This window comes from Paroedura picta, chromosome 5 (genome assembly GCF_049243985.1).
Source record: "Paroedura picta isolate Pp20150507F chromosome 5, Ppicta_v3.0, whole genome shotgun sequence".
In the NCBI taxonomy this organism is placed as follows: Eukaryota; Metazoa; Chordata; class Lepidosauria; order Squamata; family Gekkonidae; genus Paroedura; species Paroedura picta.
Genome location: NC_135373.1, coordinates 127,655,684 through 127,680,943, shown reverse-complemented (window position 1 = coordinate 127,680,943; position 25,260 = coordinate 127,655,684). Strand labels below are relative to the sequence as shown.

Here is a 25,260-nt window from a genome sequence, read left to right as displayed (position 1 = left end):
ATTTTGAAAGCAACCAAACGACCACTTCACTTTGCTCCTGAAAATGGCTCCTTGAGGGTGGGGGCTCTATGGCATCATATCCTGGCAAGATCCCTTCCCTTCCTGAACCTGATCGCCCCCAAGCCCCACTCCACATTCCAGGGATTTCCCAACCATGAGCTGGCAAGGGCCTCTGCTCTCCAACCAGGGCACCCCAGTGAGAATGCGCTTAGGATAATGTTCCAGAGAAAGAGCTTGAAAAAAATATATGCCATGGAAGTCCTGGGTTCCAACCCTGACACCATTGCTTGGCAAACAAAGGACAGCAGGAACTTGAAAAGTTGCAAGAGAATTTATTCGCTTCAGTAGACCCCCCCACCCCACCCCCACCCCGAAATGGCAAGCTACTAATGGGGGGGGGGGTCTGGCCTTGCTCCACCGGATCAATCCCCCTGCCTTTCCTAGACATGATATTTGCAAATGTACGGCAGTTCCAGATCGCAGGATGCATCGTTCATTTTTTCAAATCCTGCAAAGCAACAAAGAAAGAAGTCAGCGTTTCACACACTTCCTGGGTCTCCAGAAGACGACTCTGGTGCTCCAGCTTGGGTTGGCAACTCCTCTGCTGTCTCCAATGTCTCCCCCCCCCTCGTTCAGGAAAAGAAAGAGGCTCCTGCTGCACTTGACCCCCCTCCCCTCTCTGAGCTTCCCCAATCAAGTGCAGAACACTTTCTGTTTCAATTGGGGGGAGGGAGATAAAGGACCCGAGTTCAAATCCATCTGAATTCATCAGGATCCGCACCGGAAAAGTAAGTGCAGAATCAGCCTAGGGTTGCTATCCTCCAGGTGGGTCCTGGAGATCTCCTGGTATCACGGCTGATCTCCAGAGATCAGAAATCAGTCCCCCTAGAGAATATAGTTGCTTTGGAGGGTTAATTCTGTGGCTTTATTCTCTGCTGAAATCCCTCCCCTACATAATTTTACTTTCTGGTTCTCAGCTTGAACGGGTTGACAGCATTTCATGCTTAAATAGTAATATTAAAGTATAATTTTAGTCTAAATTGATTTTATAATTTTATTGGTAAACTATGACTCAGCTGTGAACAATTACATCTTGTGGTACACGGCCCCTATTATTATTATTATTAATTAATTTTTAGACCGCCCTTCTCCCAATAGGTCTCAGGGCGGTTTACAACATAAATAGTTAAAACACAATAAAATCCCCATAAAAACCCCAATTAAAAGTTACATATAACATATCACATAACATATAGCGGCGGTGGTCACAATTCTGATCTTAGTTCAGCCTGGTGGAGAGAATAATATTCAGAAGAGGGTGGCACCAATACAATTGATCTAACCATGATCTCGATGTTAGAGATCTCAATATTGGAGGGGATCCTCTGATGGATTAGTGGGAGAGCTGCCGTGGCCTCAACCATATGCCTGGCGGAAGAGCTCCGTCTTACAGGCCCTGCGGAAAGCTGGTAGATCCTGCAGGGCCCTTAGCTCTTCTGGGAGCTCGTTCCACCAGGTTGGGGCCAGGACTGAAAAGGCCCTGGCCTGGGTCGAGGCCAGGCGAGCATCCCGTGGGCCCGGGACAACCAGTAAATTCATACCCGCAGAGCGGAGTGCCCTGCGGGGGGCATAAGCAACCAAGCGGTCCCGCAGGTAGACGGGACCCAGGCCGCGTATAGCCTTAAAGGTCAATACCAATACCTTGAATCTGATTCTAGGTGACCCGGTGGAGAGAGGGTGATATATAAATTGAAATATAAACAAACACACCTCAGCCTCCAACCCCCAAGTCCTCAGGCCTATCCTAAACCAGAGCAGGTAACCTGGGAATCCCCATTTCCAGACTACTGAGATCAATTCTCCGGGAGTATTTATCTGTTTCTTTATTGCATGGCCTGTGTGTTATGTAACTGGGAGATCCTAAGACCCTTTGGCAACCAGGCAAGAGAGGTTTGGAAATGGTTTGCCATCGCCTGCCCCTGTGTCACGGCCCTGGAGTTCCTTGGAGTTCACCCTTTCAAGTGCTAGCCAGGGCTGGCCCTGCTTTGCTCCCAAAATGTGATTGAACCTGGTTTGCCTGGGTTATCCAGGTGAGGCGTCAAAATGCATGCTTTGGAGGGTAGATTGTGAGACATCGTACCTTACGGAGGTCCCTGTCATCCCCAGGTTCTACCCCCAAATCTCCAGGAGTTTCTGTTGGAATTGCAAACAGCAACTTGTTTGGTGGTCTGCCTTGAAGAGCTGTTGTTAAGCTGTTGCTAACTGCTAAACTAAGCCTATGTGCTCACTAGTGGCATCAAGTGGTCATTGGGGAGGTTGCAGTGGGGGGAAAGCACAGTGGGGAAAAGCACAGAGGGGGAAAAGCAGATGCTTTGGGGATTCCTTTGTTAAAGACGGGCTCCAGCCAATTCCTCTTTCTTCAGGAAGAGAAGCTCTCTGTGCTCTCGCAAGAAGCAGCCACCAGTAGCTCTCAGGTAATGGGCACCCCAGTTGAAGAGGGATGTAGACAAACTGTGCCCAGAGGAGGGCAACCAAGATGGGAGGGGTTTGGAGACCAAGATGCAGGAGGAAAGGTTGGGGGAGCTTGGTCTGTTTAGCCTGGAGAGGAGACGACTGAGAGGGGATCTGATAACCATCTTCAAGTATTTAAAAGGCTGCCATGTAGAGGATGGAGCAGAGTTGTTCTCTCTTGCCTCGGAGGGATGGACCAGAACCAATGGGATGAAATTAATTCAAAAGAAATTCTGTCTAAACATCCAGAAGAAGTTCCTGATAGTCAGAGTGGTTTCTCAGTGGAACAGGCTTCCTCGGGAGGTGGTGGGTTGTCCATCTTTGGAGATTTTAAATCAGAGGCTGGAGAGCCACCTGACGGAGAGGCTGATTCTGGAATGGTTCAATGGGGTGGCAGATGACAGGGGATGAGCGAGAGGATTGTGAGTGTCCTGCATAGTTCAGGGGGTTGGACTAGATGACCCACGGGGTCCCTTACAACTCTATTATTCTATGATTCTCACTGTCAGCTGACATGTGGGATATAGTCCTGCTTGTAGCCTATCCACAGAGACTTGCAATGTGCTGCTTTTTAAAACTACTCTCCAAAGCTTTTATACTCAGTAAAAAGACTGACGCAGATTATTATGATGTATTTCTGTACATAATCTTTCCAGTAAAGATTTATTCACTCTTTTAAACCTCAGAGCATTGTGCGTCTGGATCTGTGCCCCGTCCACAATGGTGACTACTAATGGTATGCTTTCAAGCACTCCATTACGCTGCAGCTCTACGTCTCTGGAACGACTCAGGGCCAAGCCAAGCCCATAAGTCCAAACAGTGTCCCAACCTGGGTCCTTTCCCTGGGACCCCATCACACACACACACACACAGACACACACACACACCTCCCATTCACCAGGCCCAACCCAGCCCTCCAGCCTCCTGCTTACTAGTGTCGGCGTTCAGGTGGACACAGAATTCCTTGCCGCTGCTATTGTTTGGCTCGTTGGTATTCCAAGGGAAAAACCACAGGATGGCTCGATCCACCCATTGCCAGTTGCGCGTCTGTAGAAGAAAGAAGAGGGGAAGTCCCTTTCAGCTCTCTGGCTATAACAGAATCAGGGCACATTCCTCCATCCCAGACAATTTATTGAGAGTTTCATCAGACGGACCCCGTTTATTGGACTGAGTCTTTAAATTTGTTGTTGTTGTCAGGTGCGAAGTCGTGTCCGACCCATCGCGACCCCATGGACAATGATCCTCCAGGCCTTCCTGTCCTCTCCCATTCCCCGGAGTCCATTTAAGTTTGCAGAGTCTTTAAGTACGATGCCTAATTTGATAGACAGGCAGTTACACCTTCTAATCGCCCCACTCCCACCCTGTTGTTTAATCTATTTTTAAAAGTCCATTTCCATTCCAAGTGTCTAGTTCTCATCTCATCAAAATCTCACTGTGGCTTCTACCCGTTCACATTTTCTAAACCTGCCCTCGGCCTCACTTTCTGGTCGTTACTCCCGTGAACCTTTAGCCCAGGGGTAGTCAAACTGCAGCCCTCCAGATGTCCATGAACTACAATTCCCAGAAGCCCCTGCCAGCATTTGCTGGCAGGGGCTTCTGGGAATTGTAGTTCATGGACATCTGGAGGGCCGCAGTTTGACTACCCCTGCTTTAGCCTTTTGCATATGTCCTTGAGGAGAACCTGCTGCAAATATAGAGGCCAATCTGAAACCAAATGAGAAAGGTCTTTGCCTTTCTCATTTGGTCTTAGATTGGCCTATATATTTGGAACCAAGGACTAAGTTCCTAACCATATTGAGTTGCGAACTCCCCAGGAGAGAGAGAGAGAATTCAGTGTGATCTGAACACAGTGGGAAAGTGGGCAAATGAGCACAAGATGCAATTCAGTAAGGGGCAGGGCAGAGTTCTACATCTGGGTCACACAAATTAGAAGCATCCATACCGGATGGGGGAGACACTGATGGACAGCAGTGTGTGTGAACGTGACCTTGGGGTGCTTTTGGACTGTAAGCTAAATATGAGCAGACAGTGTGATGCAGCGGTAAAGAAGGCAAATGCAGTTTTGGGCTGCATCAACAGAGGCATCCCATCCAAACTGCAAGGTGTCATAGTCCCTATACTGCATACTGAATTGGTCAGACCCCACCTGGAGTCCCTGGTGCAGTTCTGGAGGCCTCCCTTCAAAAAGGATGGGGGCAAAAGGGAGAGGGGGCAGAGGAGAGCAATGAGGAAGATCTGCAACCTGGGAACCAAGCCTAGGAGGAAAGGCTGAGGGCCTTGGGAACGTTCAGCCTGGGGAAGAGGAAGTTGAGAGGGGACAGGAGGGCTCTCTTGAAGTATCTGAAAGGTTGTCACTTGGAGGAGGGCAGGGATAGGTTGCTGTTGCCAGCAGAGGAGAGGACCTGCAGTCATGGCTTTAAACTATGTGAAAAACGATAACAGCTAGAGAGCAGGAAAAAATTCTTACTAGTCAGAGTGGTACAGCAGTAGAATGGGCTGCCTAAAGAGGTGGCCATTAAATTAAGCTTTTAAATTAATTTTTAATTTTTTTTTTAAAGGCAGACTTGTTGGAGGTGGCAGACTTGGAAGAGTGCCTACCCACCTTAGTTGGGGTGCAACTTAACATCTCATCCGTTGTCAGGAATCTGGGAGTGATTCTGGGTGCGTCCCCTTCTATGGAGGCCCCGGGCAGGGGAGTAGCTCTTCCGCCGTGTCTTTGGTGAGGCCGGGGCTAGGAAGACTTGGAGGCCCTGTTGGCTAGCTAATCCATCAGCCTCCCCCATCCCACCCCCCAGAGGAGGCAGTGAGGGCCACAGGAAGAAGCAGCTTTCAAAGGGGATTCGATGGATTAATGGACAAGAGGTCCGTCAATGGCTGCTAGCTTGTATAGAAAGAGAAGAAGAGTTGGTTCTTAGATGCCGCTTTTCCCTACCCGAAGGAGGCTCAAAGCGGCTTACGGTCGCCTTCTCTTCCCACAACAGACACCCTGTGGGGTGGGTGAGGCTGAGAGAGCCCTGATATTCCTGCTCAGTCAGAACAGCTTTATCAGTGTCATGGTGAGCCCAAGGTCACCCAGCTGGCTGCATGTGGGGGAGTGCAGAATCGAACCTGGCATGCCAGATTAGAAGTCCGCACTCCTAACCGCACTATAACCAGTCCTTGTTCATGGTTAATGAAGGTTCAAATGGTGGCGCGTTACATATGAGTAAGTGATCCACAGAGATCAACCCGTGTGCATGTGCTACAGGAACAAGGCTTGGATCCTTACGCGTCGAGGGTCATGAAGTCCAATCCAGACGTGACTGCTTTGGTGGAAAGACGAGAGGTACTTGGCTACCTCATTCAGCTCCTGCTGACTCATTAAAGAGCTAAGATGGGTCTTCTCTTGGATGTTCTGGCAGGAAATCTGAGTCCAACCAAGAAGAAAGCAAATGTTTTTTCAGGATTTTTTTCAGGAGCAGGTACAGGTCTGAGGATTGCACCTGCAATAAACTCAATTCCAACTCCTAAAAGAATTGTAAGGCTATGGGTGAAACCATGATGCAGTGTGATTTCGGAGACAGATGTATTGAGAAACAGCATCTGTTGCTCAATTCAAATCTAGGCCGAATCTGCACGGAGCTTTTATTCCAATCCCAGGTCGATTCAGTCCTTGCTGTCGACACTGAAAGAGATTTCCAATTTGATTTTGGGCTATTAAAATTTTTCATCTGCAACAAGCATGATTGATCCAAAGTGACCCTGTCTTCCCCCCGCGATATCCTGGAGTGGATATAACCCTTGATATTTAAAAAATCAGCATGAGTAAGCGTGCAGCTGTCTGCTTTCCCCTAAATGTTGCTGCCTCGTGGCTCCAATGCCATAACAAGGTAGTCTGTCCCTGATTGGCTGGGTGCCAGTTTAAAAAAATCCTAGTTCCTGGTTGCAAGATTTTTTTTTTAAGGTTTAAGGTGACTGTGCTCCAGAATCCACACTTCTCGCAGCAGAGATTTGCCTCATTCTGTGAGAGGCTGCTGCTGTCTCATGTAGACACGAAAGAGCTGGTCCTTCCAATCCTGGTTCCTCCCTGCCTACAGAGTGCTGTCATGGACTAAAAATTGCTGCAGGGCAGAACGGGGCATTTTTTTCTTTGCAGAAAGGTTACAACGCAATCCCACCTTCCTGCGAATAAATGTGGAACATTTCCGCCCTGGCTGCATACATTGGGACACAGAAATCCAGGGCAGGCTGGGTCCACCATGGTAAAACATTCCCCGTGGGGGCATAAAAAAGCAGCCGAGCATGCTCCTCCAACACAACACACCGGCAGAGGCCCAAAGCAACACCGCTGGTGCAGAATCACCCTCTGTGTAGCAGCCTAAGACTTCAATGGTCACCTCCCATCCAACTACGAAACAGGACCTCCACTGCTGGGCTTCTGAGATCTGACAAGGCCATGCTAGGCTGGACAACCCAAGACAGTGCCCAATGGGGCTTAGGCATGCTTATTTCCCTGGGTTGGGAGGTATGGTGACATGGCATAGCCCAATTTCAACAGATCTCAGAAAACCAGGTTAACATTTGGATGGGAGACCTCCGAGGAGACTGCAGGTAATTACAAATTGCCTCTGTGTCAGGAACCAGGCAGAAGTCACCAAGTAAAGTCTGTGTTAAAGCGACTCCTGAGATCACAGGCAAAGAGTACATCCAAAGGATAAGTCTTTATTATTACACAGAGCAATACAAAAATTTGCTACTTGCAAAGCCAATAACAGCAAGGATTACCTCTGCCGCTGACCACGACTTGGGGTCCTGCTGAAATCCATAGCAGTTGTTACTGTAGAACATCCAGCCAGGAGGGCACACTTTCTGACACGAAGCTGTAATTCAATAAGCACTGTTGGAATGGGGGTGTTCAGCCACCTGCTGGGCCAGCGGACAAGCAAGGCATGATCCCTACGCACGAGTAGAATGCAGGGGGACCAAGTGGAGCTAGCCAAGCTGATTACGAGATGCAGCATGGACTCCTGTCACTAGTCCGCTGTTTTCTGTTGCCTCTTCCCTGCTAACGTCTGTGAAATCCCCTCCCAAACAACGGCAAGCTGTGGCTGAGTTACTCAAAGGGGGCATTGCCCTTCCCCCCCCCCCCGTCATGGTTGGGGTTCCCCAACAGGGTGCCTGAAGGCATGATTAGCCTTTCTATTACTATTTATTAGCTTGATATACCACCTTCCCAAAGTGAGAGTCATAGAATCGTAGAGCTGGAAGGGAACTCCAGGGTCATTGTCCAACTACCTGCAGAGAGTAGGAAATTCATAACTAACTGCCCACCCACAGTGACCTCAATGCCATGTCCACATTATGCTCTCCCTGCTCCAAAAAAACTAACAAAAACAACACAAAAGACAGAATCCCTCCCTATCCCAAATTAACGACTGACATTCCCCTGGGTGTACAAGGAAGGGCCACAAGAGCCAAGTATGGACACAATCCCTTCTGCCCAGCTATTCACCATCTGCCTAAGTCCACAGGATCAGCACTTCTGTCAGATGGTTATCTAGCTATGCTTTAAAACTTCCAAGGTAGGAGAACCCACCACCTCCCGAGGAAGCCTGTTCCACTGAGAAACCGTTCTATCAGGAACTACTTCCAGAGGTTGAGATGGAATTTCTTTTGCATTAATTTCATCCCCTTCGTTCTGGTCTGTACCTCTGGAGCAAGAGAGAACAATTCTGCTCCATCCTCCATATGGCAGCCTTTTAAATACTTGAAGATCGTTATCAGATCCCCTCTCAGTCGTCTCCTCTCCAGGTTAAACAGACCATGCTCTCCAAACCTTTCCTCATACAACTTGGTCTCCAAACCCCTCACCATCTTTGTTGACCTCCTCTGGACACGTTCTAGTTTCTCCACTTCTTTCTTCAGTTGTGGTGCCCAAAACTCAACACAGTACTCTAAGTGAGGTCTAACCAGAGCAGAGTAAAGTGGTAACATCACCTCGTGTGATCTGGACACTATAAGTCTATTAATATAGTGCAAAATCCAGTTTGCCTTTTTAGCTACCAAGTCACACTGCTGACTTATGTTCAATGCATGGTCTACTAAGACCCACAAATCCTTTCCATACTGCTAAGACAAGTCTCACCCACCCTATAGTGATGCATTTGACTTTTCCTACCTAAATGAAACCTAACATTTATCACGATTGAAATTTATTCTCTACCCGGTTTAGCCGTTTTCCAGCCTGTCAAGGTCATCCTGTATCCTAATTCTGCCTTCTGCTATGTTTGTTGCCCCTCCCAGTTTAGTATCATCTGCAGATTTAATAAGCACACTCTCTATTCCTTCATCCAAATCTATTATGAAAATGTTGAACAATACAGGGATCTGTCAACCAGTAATAGGATCCACTTAACAGTAATAGGATCCATTAATAGGATCCATACCATATTTTCACAACTGAACAAGAATATAATTAATTAATTAGAACATTAATTAATTAATAATTAATTAATAATTAATTAATTAAGTTATTTAGTTGCCTCTGTCAGCCAAAGTTGGCTCATGGCAACTTCACATGGAACCTTGTCATAAGCTTTACTGAAGTTGAGATAAACCATATCTATGGCATTCCCCTGATCCATCAAGGTAGTACCTTTTCCAAAGAAGGAGATAAGGTTAGTCTGACATAACTTGTTCTTGGGAAAGCCATGCCGACTCTTAGAAATCACAACCATCTGCTCTAGCTGCTCAAGGACTGACTGTTTGATGAGTTGTTCTCAAATCTTGCCAGCTATGGACGTCAAGCTGAACGGTCGGTAGTTATCCGGATCCACCTTTTCCCCCTACTTGAAGATGGGGACAACATTTGCCCGCCTCCAATCTTCTGGCACTTCACCTGTTCTCCAAGCATTGGCTCAAGGCATTGTATATGATGCTCAGCACTACCTTTTCTGGTGTCCATTCAGCATTTCAAGAAAGTGGGCGGGTCAAGTGGGACTCCTGCCCAGAAGAGTTTCTGATTGGCAGTGCGGATTAAAAGAAACAATGTATTAGTTTCATTCTCTCTCACTCACTCACTCTTTCCCATTGCTCTTTTTAAATATTAGCCCTCTTTCCCCCTGCACTATGGCTTCCTATGTCTGTGGTTGGCCCCGCCTCCTGTGACAGACATTTGTTGGGTGGCTCCGCCTCTTGTGGCAGTCATCTTGTGTTCGAGCCCACCACCTCATATCAGAATTCCAAAGATCCCCACAGGCTTTAAAAGGTTGAAGACCCCAGGGTAAGGTAATCATAGAATCTATGTGAAGATTCCGCTAAGTTAATTAAGGATTAATTATCCAGGATTAATTAATTAAATTAAATTAATCTTATCCAGGAGATGAAAGTACATTACCGTCGTTTGTCCTGCATCTGCTTTTGCGCCTGCGAGATTCACACTGCAGGAAAAGACTAACCAAGAGGAGGAGGAGGAGGCAAGAGACCCTCCAGGTAGGTGTCATTGTGCCCTGGGGGAAGAGAACAACAGCTGCATCAAGAGGGAGGCAAAGAAAGGCAGCAGGAACATGGCCCACGAGACACACGGGACAAGGCAGAATCAATGAATTCAGGGACAATTCCCACGAAGCTTCTTGTCATATTCTACTTTGCCACGCCCATTGACACCTTAACAAAAGGCCATTTTCTTCCTCCCTGACGTGAGCCACAAGACTCTCTCATCACTAAACCCCAAACAAGTGGATTTTTTGTTTTGTTTTAAACATTCATGTTTATTATGAATCTGCTTATTCATACCTATATATATATGTTTCATGAATTCTATAATACATTGCCAGCCAGCGCAATTTTAAACTTTGGATGTATTTTATTGCATGCTTTTTGTTAAAGATATAATTGTCAACTGCTCCAAGACACTATAGGAGAGGAAGCGGTATAAACATGTTAAAAATAAATAAATATTATTTCTAAAAGAGGAAACAAAAAGGTGACACTAAAAACTTCCTCTGTGTTTTGCAACCTGTGCCTCCGCACAGGTTGGATGTGAGTCCTCCAAGATGAACCAGTGAGGACCCTGGCAGCTGCATGTTGCACCAGCTGGGGTTTCTGGGTCGAGAACAAGGGCAGGCCAGCGTAGAGCGAGTTTGAGAAGTCCAATCTAGAGGTGACCATCGCATGGATCACTGTGGCCAAACAGTCCGAATGCAGGTAGGGCGCTAGTAGCCGTGCCTTGCACAGTTGGTATAATGCCCTGAGCTCTACCCTTGTATCCTGGGTCTCCATTAATCGGGATATCAAATCAAAACCACTATAGTTTTCCTTCCCCATCTTACTTCAAGAAGGAAAAGGAGGGGAAAGAGAGAAGGGGGGAAAAATCAATGACGAGATTCTCAGCCATTATGAAGAAGAAGAAGAAGAAGAGTTGGTTCTTATATGCCGCTTTTCCCTACCTGAAGGAGGCTCAAAGTGGCTTACAGTCGCCTTCCCATTCCTCTCCCCACAACAGACACCCTGTGAGGGAGGGGAGGCTGAGAGAGCCCTGAGATTACTGAAGGAGAAGAAGAAGAGTTGGTTCTTATATGCCGCTTTTCCCTACCTGAAGGAGGCTCAGAGCGGCTTCCAGTCGCCTTCCCTTTCCTCTCCCCACAACAGACACCCTGTGGGGTGGGTGAGGCTGAGAGAGCCCTGATATCACTGCCCGGTCAGAACAGTTTTATCAGTGCCGTGGCGAGCCCAAGGTCACCCAGCTGGCTGCATGTGGGGGAGTGCAGAATTGAACCCGGCATGCCAGATTAGAAGTCCGCACTCCTAACCACGACACCAAACTGGCTCTCCACATAATAGCTGAGGTGGTGGGCGGAAGGACCGGCACAGAGCCCTGCTCAGTGCGCCGCCACTGACCATGTTTGGAGGCTGTCCCTGCTCTCCTGAGGGCAGAACTGGCCATGGAATGTGGGCAGAAGTGGGGGCAGTGGCTCAGGGAGCAGGGCTTAGCGCTGGGCCTCACCATCCACTGCCTCCACCACCATCTTCCACAGCTACATGAGAAATGGGTGTGGTGGTGACTGGCAAGGACCAGAGCTGAGCTCCTCTTGCTGTGGCACCACCACTGCCTCCACCACCCACCTTGCCTGCCACTGCCTCCAGCTCCTGTCTTTACCTCTACTGGCGTGCTCCTTGGGACGGGACCACGGACATCATATCTGTAGTTATATCCATTTCAGGAGGCATGCCAGTAGATGTGTTCCCACATCAGAAACTCCCCTTAGGCAAGTGAGATCTCATCCATCTTATTTTATATTCTGATAGCTACCTGTGACCATCATCTGCGGATTGCTCAATTCACAGTTTGGGGCCGTGTAGAGACTAAACTCATCTCTACCCCAAATATAATCTTACCGGCGTGATGTAGAGAGCCGTTTCTATTGTTACTTTCTCAAATCTGGCCCCTCAGTCCTGAAGTCTGCAAAAGAATGAGCTTGCTAGATGACCCAGTCACGGTTCCCTTACGGACAAGTGGTGCACACAGTGGATTCCTGTTCAAAAGCTATCCAAGGATGACCAAATTGCATGTCCTCCAGGAAGTGCAAATGAACAATGTGTGGACAGACAGAGTAGAACTGGATGAAGGGAACACGGTGTTGGCGGGACTCTTGGAAGCTTAAAATCTGGAATTGGCTCGTGGTGGGTTACAACATAAAAGCCATAAAACCAAATCCCAATCTACTCTGGCAACAATCTTCCTCATTGTTAGCCTGCACTCCAGCCTAGCTACTGTGGCCCAGGGGCAGAGCCTCTGCTTGGCATGCAGAAGGTCCCAGGATCAATCCCCGGCATCCCCAGTTAAAAGGGCCAGGCAGGAGGGGATGGGAAAGACCTTCACCTGAGACCCTGGCTCAGTGGCAGAGCCTCTGCTGGGCAGGCAGAAGGTCCCAGGTTCAATCCCCGGCTTCTCCAGTTAAAAGGACCAGGCAGGAGGGGATGGGAAAGACCTTGGCCTGAGACCCTGGCTCAGTGGCAGAGGCTCTGCTTGGCAGGCAGAAGGTCCCCGGTTCAATCCCCGGCAGCATCTCCAGTTAGAAGGACCAGGCAGGAGGGGATGGGAAAGACCTTGGCCTGAGAGCCTGGCTCAGTGGCAGAGCCTCTGCTTGGCCTGCAGAAGGCCCCAGGTTCAATCCCCGGCACCTCCAGTGAGAAGGACCAGGCAGGAGGGGATGGGAAAGACCTTGGCCTGAGACCCTGGCTCAGGGGCAGAGCCTCTGCTTGGCCTGCAGAAGGCCCCAGGTTCAGTCCCCGGCATCCCCAGTTAAAAGGACCAGGCAGGAGGGGATGGGAAAGACCTTGGACTGAGACCCTGGCTCAGTGGCAGAGCCTCTGCTTGGCCTGCAGAAGGTCCCAGGTTCAGTCCCTGGCATCCCCAGTTAAAAGGACCAGGCAGGAGGGGACGGGAAAGACCTTGGCCTGAGACCCTGGCTCAGGGGCAGAGCCTCTGCTTGGCCTGCAGAAGGCCCCAGGTTCAGTCCCCGGCATCCCCAGTTAAAAGGACCAGGCAGGAGGGGATGGGAAAGACCTTGGCCTGAGGCCCTGGCTCAGTGGCAGAGCCTCTGCTTGGCCTGCAGAAGGCCCCAGGTTCAGTCCCCGGCATTCCCAGTTAAAAGGACCAGGCAGGAGGGGATGGGAAAGACCTTGACCTGAGACCCTGACTCAGTGGCAGAGCCTCTGCTTGGCATGCAGAAGGTCCTGGGTTCAGTCCCCAGGAGCATCCCCAGTTAAAAGGACCAGGCAGGTGGAGGTGGGAAAGTACCCTGCCTGAGACCCTGGAGAGCAACTGCCGTTCCTTTGCTACCTGTGATCTTTCTCATTCGTGGTTGTGACTTATGGCAATTCTATGCTTCAAAAAAACCCCACACGTCCTGTCCTTAGCAGCCTTGCCCAAGTCTTGCAAGGGAGGGCCATGGCTTCCTCAACTGGGTCGATTCTTCTTCCTCTTTTCCTCACACGATTGTTTGTGCTGGTGACTCTCATCTTCTCAAAATGTGACCAAAGTTCGAGAGCATCAGCAGAGTCATTCTAGCTTCCAGGGTGGGTTCAGACTTGATTGGGTCAAGAATCCAGATGGGTATCTTTTCAGTGGTCTACGGTAGCCCTAACATTTCAAAGGCCTCCATTCTCTTTCTTCATGGTCCAACGTTCACACCCACACATAGTACTGGAGCACACTTTGAAAGCCCTAACTTGCTTGTGGTCAACACCCATCCTAAAACTCGAGTAGCATTTTTAGCACCAACCTGAGTGTCCTTTTGCCTTCTGATTTACAGTTTTCAGCCTCCCCTTGGGCTGGTGACTGAGCCAACAAATTAAAAAAAACATCTCCCAATTTCTTTTTTCCCTTTTAAATAGTGTTTCTTTATTTTAGAAAAAGGGACCCAAAGAAAGAGGGAAGGAGGGGCTCCATAGCAAATCATGGCTGAACAAGATGGATTAGTTTGAATATAGCGGTTGAATATAGAGTCCATTGCTGTCTTGTTTTATTGTTTGATAGGGCAAATTACAGGGTTTTTATTGTATTTTAATGTTTTATCATGTGAACCGCAAGACCTGTCAGGGAGTGGCGGTATACAGATAGATAGATAGATAGATAGATAGATAGATAGATAGATAGATAGATAGATAGATAGATAGATAGATAGATAGATAGATAGATAGATAGATAGATAGATAGATATCAACATCACAATACACTACCAAATATAAAATCGGAAAAAAATTTTCTCCCCAGCACCCTTTCATTAAAATCTTCAAAGTTTTCTCTACAAAATATAATGTTTCTTGCTTCAGGCATTTTAAATTTCAAATTTAAATTTCTAATTTCATAACTAATATGTTTTACTGTCCATTCCTTATTGCACATTTCTTCTTTTCTATGTATTTGGCACAGCTTCCAATTGAAAATAAGGATTTTTTGAGCCCAAAATCTTTTTCCCCCCTACCTTCATGTTCCAAACTTGTTCTCATTCTGTTTCTGCAATATAATACATTTGTGTGCAATACAATACATTTCAATACAATTTTTAAACTGTGTCTCCTTCTAGGTTTACCTGCTGCTTAAAAACATCTAGCAAGTTCAGTTTTGTTATCATCAGCTTTAAAGTTGTTCCATTCCTTCCACCTTGACAGTATCCTATTTTTTTTTTTTTGGAGAGGTGATCAAAATCATACTCACCTACCCCCCCCCCCCCAGCTCCAACTTGTACCTTACCAGTTCTGCGTAGAGAGACTTTTTGCTTTCTGATTCTCAGATTCTCTTAGGGTGGCATTTTCCAGCATTGCTGAACTGCTAAATAGGAAAGTCACTCCTTGATCAGGAACTGTATTGCCTGAGGGAGTTTCTGTGCGTTCCATGTAACTAAAAGTTCTTGGTCTCTGAAACATGGAGAAATTTCCTGGTGAAGTCAAAGTTCTGAGCAATTAAACCTAAGATGAGGAGATAGTCATGAGCATTTAGGTGGTGTACAAAGTTACCTGTGTAACTTTATTTTAAATGAATACATTTCAAGTCATAACCGAATGACGATGATGCCTCATGGGTTTTTGAAGGAAAGGGGCATTCAGAGATGATCTTATGTTGCTTGGCTTTGTATGATGATGATAATAATATCCATTCAGTCGTGTCCGACCCTTGGTAATTCTATAGGAAAGTCTTTGCCATGCGTCTCTGTCTCTGACTGCTTCTTTCAGTTGGTTCATGGTCATCCCTGTTGAGCCAGCGGATCCTTTGGCGACCACGTTCCCTTTTGCCGCTGACCGTGCCGAGTATTAATGATTTCTCCAACGAGTTTGATCTCATGATGTGTCCAAAGTAAGTGAGCTTCAGCCGTAATATCTTGCCTTCCAATGACCTAGTTAGAATCATAGAATCATAGAATCCTAGAGTTGGAAGGGGCCATACAGGCCATCTAGTCCAACCCCCTGCTCAACGCAGGATCAGCCCTAAGCATCCTAAAGCAGTTGGTTTGCTCCTCTCTAAAACCGTCTTGTTGGTAACTTTGGCTGTCCGTGGGATTCGCAGCCTTCGTCTCCAACACCATGATTTGAAAGCATCTATTCCCTCCTGTCTTCCTTCTTCAGGGTCTGGCATAGCAACCCTGAACTTCTGTGGTGGTTTCTCCTCCAAATACTGACCAGGGCCAACTCTGCTTAAGTGTCCAAGATCGGACAAGATTCAGCAAGCCTGAGCCAGCCCGGGCAGGGCTATTGATATGATGCTGAGGAAGAATTGAATGTGTCCGATTCCGTGAACTCACGGTGACCCACATCAAGGGCCTTCCAGGGCAAGTAGGAAGCAGAGATGGTTGGCCACGGCCTTCCTCGGCATGGTCTTCTTTGGTGGTCTCCTTTCCTAGTAGCCACCCTGCTTAACTTCCAACTTGGGTGACCCCCAACAAGGGAATTTCTGTTAGCCTTTGTCTGTTTAGCAAGAGTCAGCAGAGAGAGAGAGAGAGAGAGAGAGAGAGAGAGAGAGAGATCCATCTTTTACTCCAAACATGTAACATCTAAGCTGTACAGCTCCATTATGAGCTATAGGAAGCTTTGCATTTCTTTGTTTTATTTCCAGCTTTCCCCTACCCCGTTAACCTAGTGAAATAGTCTTTTTTATACTTCAGTACTCCCCTTGTCTGGTCTCCTCATTTAAATATTAACTCTGCTAACTAATATTACTTTCAAACAAAATAGCCAACATGAGGTTATGTTGGCCCAGAAGCTTTTTCCTCTGTAAGTTTATTTTTGATCAGATCTGGCAGTGAAGTCAAAACTAGGACAGAGTAGGAAGCTTTTTTGTTTGCTATGCCTTTTTTTGAACACCGTGGTTGTAATCTGCTCCCTTTAAAAAATCTGATTTTTTCCTTTGGAATTTTTCAGTATGTGTTCTCCATAGTAATAGGAAAAGGAGGATATTATGACAGCACTGAGGGTTCTTTTGGACAGTGTGGTCGGCCTCTCCTTATTGGTCAGTTTCATGTTCTGATGGATAGGTTGAAGGACTGCAATCTGGATTTTCAGATAGTCAGGTGGATAGGGAATTGGTTAGAGAACCGCACTCAAAGAGTTGTTGTCAATGGTGTTTCATCAGACTGGAGAGAGGTGAGTAGTTGGGTACCTCAGGGCTCGGTGCTCGGCCCGGTACTTCTTAACATATTTATTAATGATCTAGATGAGGGGGTGGAGGGACTACTCATCAAGTTTGCAGATGACACCAAATTGGGAGGACTGGCAAATACTCCAGAAGATAGAGACAGAGTTCAACGAGATCTGAACACAATGGAAAAATGGGCAAATGAGAACAAGATGCAATTTAATAAAGATAAGTGTAAAGTTCTGCATCTGGGCCAGAAAAATGAAAAGCATGCCTACTGGATGGGGGATACGCTTCTAGGTAGCACTGTGTGTGAACGAGACCTTGGGGTACTTGTGGATTGTAAGCTAAACATGAGCAGGCAGTGTGATGCAGCGGTAAAAAAGGTGAATGCTATTTTGGGCTGTATCAACAGGGGCATCCCATCAAAATCACAAGATGTCATAGTCCCACTGTATCCGGCACTGGTCAGACCACACCTGGAGTACTGTGTGCAGTTCTGGAGGCCTCACTTCAAGAAGGACGTAGATAAAATTGAAAGGGTACAGAGTGTCGTGGTTCGGTCCTTGGTGGCTTGGGAACCGGACCGAACCCCGCCATCAGAGGCGCCCGCGATCACGGAGGTAGGGCATGGTGATCATAGGCAAGCCGGCAGCTGGGCGCCCCACCCGATCGTTGAGGTGGCAATGGCCGCTAAAGAACCTCAATGTCCCCCTCCACCTTTTGACAAGGGCCCGGAGATGCCCCTTTGTTCCAGGAAAATGGGCCATCAGGAACCCCGGAAAACCTCGCATATGTGCATGAGTCATGATTGTATCAGCATGTTCCCTCCGCAAGTACTGGGTGGGGCAATACAGCCTAAGGAGGTGGGTTTTGTATAAAAGGGAGCTTCCACCTGGAGTTCGGTGGAAGCTCTTACTCCATACCAGCGGACTCCACGTTGCTGAAATAAAGCTTGTTCCTGTTGTATCGTTCACCAGGCCTGGCGTGACGTTTTCTTCAAAGGGGCAGCCTGTTTTTTCAGTTAGCAAGCGGGTCCCCGACATCGTAAGAGCTTCCCACCGAACTCCAGGGTCGGCATCGCATCCGAGCGCTTATCGGGACGGATCCAGAGATGGCGTTTTCAAGCAACGGGGCGGTCTCGACCCCCACGAACCCCGGGAACATGAGTTTAATGTCCCCGGGAGATTTCCTCCGAAAATCGGGGGGGCAGGAGCAGCTGTCCGGGACCCCGAGACCCTCGGCAGCGGCGGCCAAGGGAAGGCGCCGGGCCATGGGGTTCCCAAGCACGGCGGGGAGCGCGCCGAGGTCTGGGGGGTTGGCCCCAACCTGGGACACCCAGCTGAGGCAGGCGCTTCGCCCGGTAGGACCTGAGGAATCCCTAGAGGACCTGCGGCGGGCCATGGCGGACTTGGCCAGGCGCTTGCAGGCAGCTGAAGCCCGTGAGCAAGCTCGGGCCGGGCCCGGAGGGACTGGTAATACAACGGCGGAGGGGATCGCGTCGAGTGAGGACGTCTCCAGCGACGAGGACGAGCCCGGCACTGGTGAGCGGGCCCCGGACCCCGACCCGGAGCAGTTTTCAGTCCCGAGTAGGCGAGACGGCCAGCGGAGAGGCGAGACAGCAGAGGATCTCGGGGGAGCGGGTGAGCCGACGGGGCGGCGAGAGCCGGACCAACGCAGGAGCGACGTGCAAGGCAGGGAGCGGCACGGCGTCGTTGGGCAAGTTGGTAGCCGGTGGAGCGGAGCAGGACGAGACGGCGGACGCCGAGAATCCCGGATCTGGAGGGGGTCGGACTACTCTCCAAAACGTTCCCCCCCAGAGCTTAAGGCGCGTTTCGACGGGACGCCGGACGACCTCCCGCAGTTCCTCCTCCACGCGCTGACGCATGCCCGGAGGTATGGAGACCGGTATGAGGACTCCGAGGACTTGGTCTGGGGGGTGGCCTCGTGTCTCCAGGGCAAGGCGGGTCAGTGGTACCTAGGGTTGGCCGAGCGCGGCGACCCGGCAACTCGGGACCTGCAGGACTTCGTGGTCGCGCTCCGCCGACGATTCCAGGACCCCCAGGCTGAGGACAAGGCAAAGAGTCGGATCAAGGGACTTCGACAGGGTACTAGGGGGGTTATGGACTATATAGACATTTTCCGGAGGGAAGCAGGCAAGGTGTTCTCCTGGAACGAGGAGACCCAAATCGAGTACTTCCGGGAGGGCCTTAACCCGAAGCTCAGGGAATGGGCCGTGATCAAGGGGACGGAAGAAGATCTGTCTACACTGGAGGGGTGGTGTTTTGTGGTCGCCAAGCTGGAAGCCAGCCTGGGTTGGGCCGCCGCACCCCCCCGGGAGGCCAAAGGCGGGTCAGCCGAGGCGCCGAGACCGGGCCCCGACAACTCTCGCCCCAAACGACCCCCGAACCCCGAGCGGGAAAGGAGACGCCGGGAAGGTCTGTGCCTGAAATGCGGGGGGTCAGGACATTTCACAGCAGCGTGCCAACGGCAAGGGGGGGAGGACCGCGGGCTCTCCCAGGGGGGAGGTGCGACACGCCCCCAGCAGGCACGCCGGGCGGAGGACCTCCGCAACGAACCGGGAAGCGCCCAGGCGACGGGAAACGGCCAGGACCTGCTGTAGACGGCGCCGGGCAGCAGGTCCCGCGGTGCGAGGGAAAACCCCTACAGCATGAGGCGCGACCTCCGAACGTGGTAATTTTAGAGCTCCGGAACCCGGAGAACGGACTAAGTTGGGTGGGGGAGGCTCTTTTGGACTCTGGATGCGACCACAGCATGGTCCACCCCCAGATAGCCCGGGCTTTGGGGCTACCGAAGCGCATTCGGAAGGTTCCCCTGGTTTTCGTCCAGATGGACGGCAGCCCGATTCAGGGGGGACCTTTCGGGGAGGAGGTGGGTCCTATCGCCATCCACATAGGGGACCACCAAGAGCTGCGGTGGCTGATCCAGGTCCCCGTAGCGGGATATCGGGCGGTGTTGGGCCTGGATTGGCTGAAGGAACACAACCCCGTGGTGGACTGGCGGGCGGGGACCCTGAAGTTCGACTTGACGGTGGGTGCACGGCATCGGGTCCCCCACGAGAATTCCAGCCACAAGAGGACGGCGGCGCGTCCCAGGGGAGCGGCGGCGGCGCAGCAGGAGATACCAGAGCCCGAGGTCCCGCCAGAGTACCGAGACCTCGCAGCCGTTTTCAGCGAGCGGGAAGCGGACGAGCTACCCCCAAACCGCCGCACGGACTGCGCTATCAACATCCCAGAGGGGGCGGTACTACCCAAAGGGCGCATCTACAAGATGAGTGAGGGTGAGCTCAAGGACCTCCGGGAGTTTTTGGGTAAAAATCTGGCCCGAGGTTTCATCCGGCCCGCTTCCAGTCCCATGGGAGCTCCAGTCTTGTTCGTCCGGAAAAAGGATGGGTCCCGACGGCTGTGCCAGGACTACCGGGGCCTCAACGCCATCGCAGCGGGGAACGCTTACCCCCTCCCGCTGATCCCGGATTTGCTGGCCCGGCTGGGCAAAGGGACTCTGTTCACTAAGCTGGACCTAAGGGAAGCGTACTACCGGGTACGCATCCGGGAGGGGGATGAGTGGAAAACAGCGTTTAACTGTCAATTGGGACAATTCGAATTTAAAGTGATGCCGTTCGGTTTAAGCGGGGCACCTGGGGTTTTCATGAGTCTAATTAATGAGGTGTTGCAGGACCTTCTGTTTCAGGGGGTGGTTGTTTATTTGGATGACGTCCTGGTCTACAGCCAAGATCCCCAAGAGCACGTGACCCTGGTGAGGGAGGTGTTAAAGCGCCTGCTGGCAAACCACCTATACGTGAAGCTGGCTAAGTGCGAATTCCACCGTCCCTCCCTGGACTATTTGGGCTACCGCATCTCAGCCCAGGGCATAGCTATGGACCCCGAGAAGGTGCAGGCGGTGCTGGCCTGGGAAAGGCCCCGCACCCGGAAACAGCTACAAAGCTTCCTGGGGTTTGCTAACTTTTTTAGAGGCTTCATCCCCAGATACTCCTCCGTAGTGGCTCCCCTCACGGACTTGCTAGGTACCAAGGGGAGAGGTCCTCGCGCCACGCGGCCCAGCGCAGCGCTCGGCTGGAATGAGAACTCGGAGGCAGCGTTCCTGGCCCTCAAGCAAGCTTTCGCGTCTGAGCCCACGCTACTGCACGTCGACCCAACCCAGCCGATGGTGGTACAAGTCGACGCCAGCGACGCAGCAGCCGGGGCGGTTCTCCTGCAGCGAGACAAGGCGGGACAGCTGAGGCCGGCGGCCTACCTCTCACGAAAATTCGCCGAAACGGAGCGGAACTGGTCTACCTGGGAGAAGGAGGCGTTTGCGATTAAGTTCGCCCTCACCGAATGGCGGCATTGGCTGGAGGAAACAGAGGAGCCGTTCGAGGTCTGGACAGATCACAAGAATCTGGAGGCGCTCCGGCAACCGCGATCCCTGAACGCCAAGCAGATGAGGTGGGCGGAGTTCTTTTCGCGGTACAATTTCAAGCTTGGTCACATCCCCGGCAAAGAGAATTTCCTCGCGGACGCCCTCTCCCGTCTGCCGCATTATGGGGAGGGGTACGCTCCCTGCACCAGGTCCGTGTTTGGTGAGGAGCAGCTGGGACGGGGGGTCGTCACTAGGCGTCGGGCCAGGGAGGAATGGGAGCCCGACCCGGCGACCGCCCCGCTCCGAGACCGCCTAGTGGCAGCCTACGGGACAGACGAGGAGCTGGCTGAGCTCCGGGACTCTTTGATTTTGGACTCCGGTCTCTGGCGGAGGGGGGAGGCTGTCTACGTCCCGGAAGGGCTACGACGGGAAGCCCTCAGCCTCTGCCACGATGCTAAGACCGCCGGGCACTTCGGTTTCGTAAAATCCTGGAAGTTGTCCCGGCGGCGGTTTTGGTGGCCCAGTCTGCGGCGGGACACAAAAGCTTACGTCAGTGGTTGTCCTGTCTGCCTGACCTGCAAGCCGGGGGTTGGCAAGCCGAAAGGTCTGCTGCACCCGCTCGAGGTCCCGACCCGGCCGTGGTCAGTGATCTCCATGGACTTTATAACAGACTTGCCTCCCAGCAAGGGGAAAACGGTGATCTGGGTGGTGGTAGATCTATTTTCCAAACAGGCCCATTTCATTCCTTGCGCCAGTGTCCCCAGTGCTTCACAGTTGGCTCGGATGTTCCTGGATCACGTGTTCCGACTGCACGGGCTGCCGGACAAGGTGATTTCCGATCGGGGCTCACAATTCGTGTCCCGGTTTTGGCAAGCTTTCCTGCGCCTGTTAGACATCGAGCAAGGGCTGAGCTCCGCTTACCACCCCCAGACGGACGGGCAGACCGAGCGGGTTAATCAAGTACTGGAGCAGTACTTGCGGTGTTTCGGTTCCTATCATCAAGACACCTGGGTGCCCCTGCTCCCCCTGGCCAAGTTCGCGTACAACAACGCAGACCACAGCAGCACGGAGATGTCGCCTTTTGCCGTCGTCTACGGGACAGACCTGAGACACTTCCCGGAGCTTGGAGAGGTCCCCGCCCGGGAATCGGCCGACCTTCGCGAGTGGGGGAAGCGTGCCGGGAGCTGCTGGAAGTCGCTGCAGGAGCAGCTCCACAAAGTCAAGGCAGCGCAGAAAGAGGACGCCGACCGGAAGAGACGACCAGCTGAAGAGATCCGACCGGGGGATCGAGTTTACCTTTCCACCCGGAACCTACGGTTGAATTTGCCCAGCAAGAAGCTAGGCCCTCGGTTTTTGGGGCCTTTCGAGGTCTTGGCCCCGATCAACGAAGTTTCGGTCAAGCTCAAGCTCCCCAAGAACCTCCGGCACATCCATCCCGTCTTTCACGTGAGCCTTCTAAAAAAAACTCCGGACGGTGACGTTTGGCACCCCGTGTTTTCCCCGCCAGCGCCCGAGGTCCTGCCGGGGGGGGAGCACCACGAGGTGGCGGATATCCTGGACTCTAGACTCCACAGGGGGAAGTTGCAGTACCTCGTGGAATGGAAGGACTTCGCTTTGGGGGACCGGGAATGGGTCTGGGCAGCGGACGTCCTTGCGCCCCGACTCACTGAACGTTTCCACAAGCGGTATCCTGGCCGTCCCGGGGGGTTGGAGAATGGACCTTTGGGGGGGCAGAATGTCGTGGTTCGGTCCTTGGTGGCTTGGGAACCGGACCGAACCCCGCCATCAGAGGCGCCCGCGATCACGGAGGTAGGGCATGGTGATCATAGGCAAGCCGGCAGCTGGGCGCCCCACCCGATCGTTGAGGTGGCAATGGCCGCTAAAGAACCTCAATGTCCCCCTCCACCTTTTGACAAGGGCCCGGAGATGGCCCTTTGTTCCAGGAAAATGGGCCATCAGGAACCCCGGAAAACCTCGCATATGTGCATGAGTCATGATTGTATCAGCATGTTCCCTCCGCAAGTACTGGGTGGGGCAATACAGCCTAAGGAGGTGGGTTTTGTATAAAAGGGAGCTTCCACCTGGAGTTCGGTGGAAGCTCTTACTCCATACCAGCGGACTCCACGTTGCTGAAATAAAGCTTGTTCCTGTTGTATCGTTCACCAGGCCTGGCGTGACGTTTTCTTCAAAGGGGCACCCTGTTTTTTCAGTTAGCAAGCGGGTCCCCGACACAGAGGAGAGCGACAGAAATTTCTATTCTGTTACGAAGTCTCTGTGTGATGTTGGCGATAAGACTATGGGGTGTGAAATGTCCAGGAATGGCTATGAAATCTGTCTGAAAGAAAAGGGAACAAGACCTTCCATGTGCAGCAATAATGCGAACTCTCAGAACAAGGAATAAAAGCCTCTAGAGAAATTCCATGTTGACCTGATCAGTCCACTGACACCATCTGCTGGAAAACCAAGATATATTCTCACAGTGATGGATAATGGAACAAAATATGCATGTGTATATGGAGAATCATAGAATCACAGAGCTGGAAGGCACCTCCAGGGTCATCTAGTCTAGATGGCCAGGATAGCCCCTTCCCTAACCCTAACCCATTCTGGGATTCTCTGAGTCTAGTTCAGCAGCGGAATGGACTGCCTCAGGAGGTGGGGAGCTCCCCCTCACTGGCCGTCTTCAAGCAGTGGCTGGACAGATCCTTCTCCTGGATGCTGGAGGCTGATCCTGCACTGAGCAGGGGGTGGGACTAGATGGCCGGGGTGGCCCCTTCCCACTCTAGGATTCTATGGGTCTAGTTCAGCAATGGAACGGGCTGCCTAAGGAGGTGGGGAGCTCCCCCTCACTGGCCGTCTCCAAGCAGCGGCTGGACAGATCCTTCTCCTGGATGCTGGAGGCTGATCCTGCACTGACCAGCCTGGTTGGCCCCTCCTACTCTAGGATTCTGGGAGTCTAGTTCAGCAGTGGAAGGGGCTGCCTAAGGAGGTGGGGAGCTCCCCCTCACTGGCCGTCTCCAAGCAGCGGCTGGACAGATCCTTCTCCTGGATGCTGGAGGCTGATCCTGCACTGACCAGCCTGGTTGGCCCCTCCTACTCTATATCACTCAATACTGCCTTAGCACTATAGCTCTCAATCTAGAGTGTTCCAAAAAAAAGTCTGAGGAAACATTCGTAGTGTAAACTTGTGCACGATGGAAACAGCATTCTAGGAAGTACTCTGGATATTTTATAGAGAACAGCGGTGTGGAAGTGCAGCCGAGGGGGGGAAATGGAAGAACCTGCTTTCCCTCAAAAGTGGTTTGTTAATCCAACGGAAGAAAGTTTGTCTGAGCAGGAAAGTAAATTACGCTAAAAAGGGACCTTCTAAAATGACAGGAAAAATTTCCTTGGCAACCAGGGACAAGAACGGAATACGAAGCCAGTTTGCCAGTGGCCTGAGCAGAGGGACCAGGGAGGAACGAGTCGGGAGTCTGCTGGAGGGGGCCCGGTCAGAAGCCCTGGGCCCTGGGAGCTGCCCCACCTCCCTGTGTGCTGAAGGCAGCCCCACTTAGGACGTCTGTCTGTGTGTCGTGCAGGATCGACCCATCCGCAGTAAGGGCACCTACTCTTTCCGTTGGTTCCGGGGTAAGATCTTGAAAGCCAGCCTGGATAAGAGTGGTGGATTCTAATCTGGAGATCTGGTTTTGATTCCCCACTCCTCCTCCAACAGGAGTGACATTGGGCCAGTCACAGTCCTGTTTTCTCAGTGCAGTTCTCTCAGAGCTCTCTTGGCCCCACCTACCTCACAGGGGATCTGTTGTGGGGAGAGGAATAGTATTTGTAAGCCCTTTTGGGACTCCTGTGAAAAGCGGGGTATAAAAGCACCTCTACTTCCACCTGCTTGCCCCCACAGGGCAACACACAGCTGTGCTTCAGCTCCTTATTAAAGTCTTCCCTAGGCAGCCATGTTGGATATTGGTCCAGTTACCCATTGGCAAAGCTCAAACCACCGTCACTGTGCCCCTCTTGGTGGCTCCTGCTGGGACTCTCTGTTCTATCAGCTAAATTTAGCAGTTATTAGCAGATAATTGATCACACTCCTTAGCCCAAGATACCTTTAAATCGGCAAATTCATTCAAAGGCATCCTGACAAAGGCATCCTGTTCGCAGCATGAAAGATTCCATAGAATTCTTTCAGGGCTCTGAGCCCATTTTTTAAAAACAGGAGTCTGATGGCCCCTTGTAGAAGGAAAAGGTGAAAAGTTCCCAGAGATTTG

The 25,260-nt window shown here is 51.1% G+C and overlaps 2 protein-coding genes across 2 annotated transcripts in view; one reads left to right on the top strand and one right to left on the bottom strand.

Moving 5' to 3' along the window:
* The window catches only part of LOC143838714 (lithostathine-like), a 228,311-nt gene extending 203,055 nt beyond the window's left edge, over positions 1-25,256 (top strand). The window contains exon 7 of the transcript XR_013231448.1: positions 25,247-25,256. The gene's annotated coding sequence lies outside the window, so the exon portion shown is untranslated. The remainder of the gene's footprint in view (positions 1-25,246) is intronic.
* On the bottom strand, positions 317-14,898 carry LOC143838715 (C-type lectin BfL-2-like). Its single transcript, XM_077340483.1, has 6 exons — positions 14,747-14,898; positions 9,887-9,998; positions 7,276-7,370; positions 5,780-5,917; positions 3,444-3,558; positions 317-508 (listed from the first exon to the last, which is right to left on the bottom strand). Exons 2-6 carry the CDS (start codon positions 9,990-9,992, stop codon positions 441-443), a joined length of 522 nt encoding a protein of 173 aa, XP_077196598.1. The 5' UTR covers positions 9,993-9,998; positions 14,747-14,898; the 3' UTR covers positions 317-440.
* Positions 25,257-25,260: the final 4 nt, after the last annotated feature.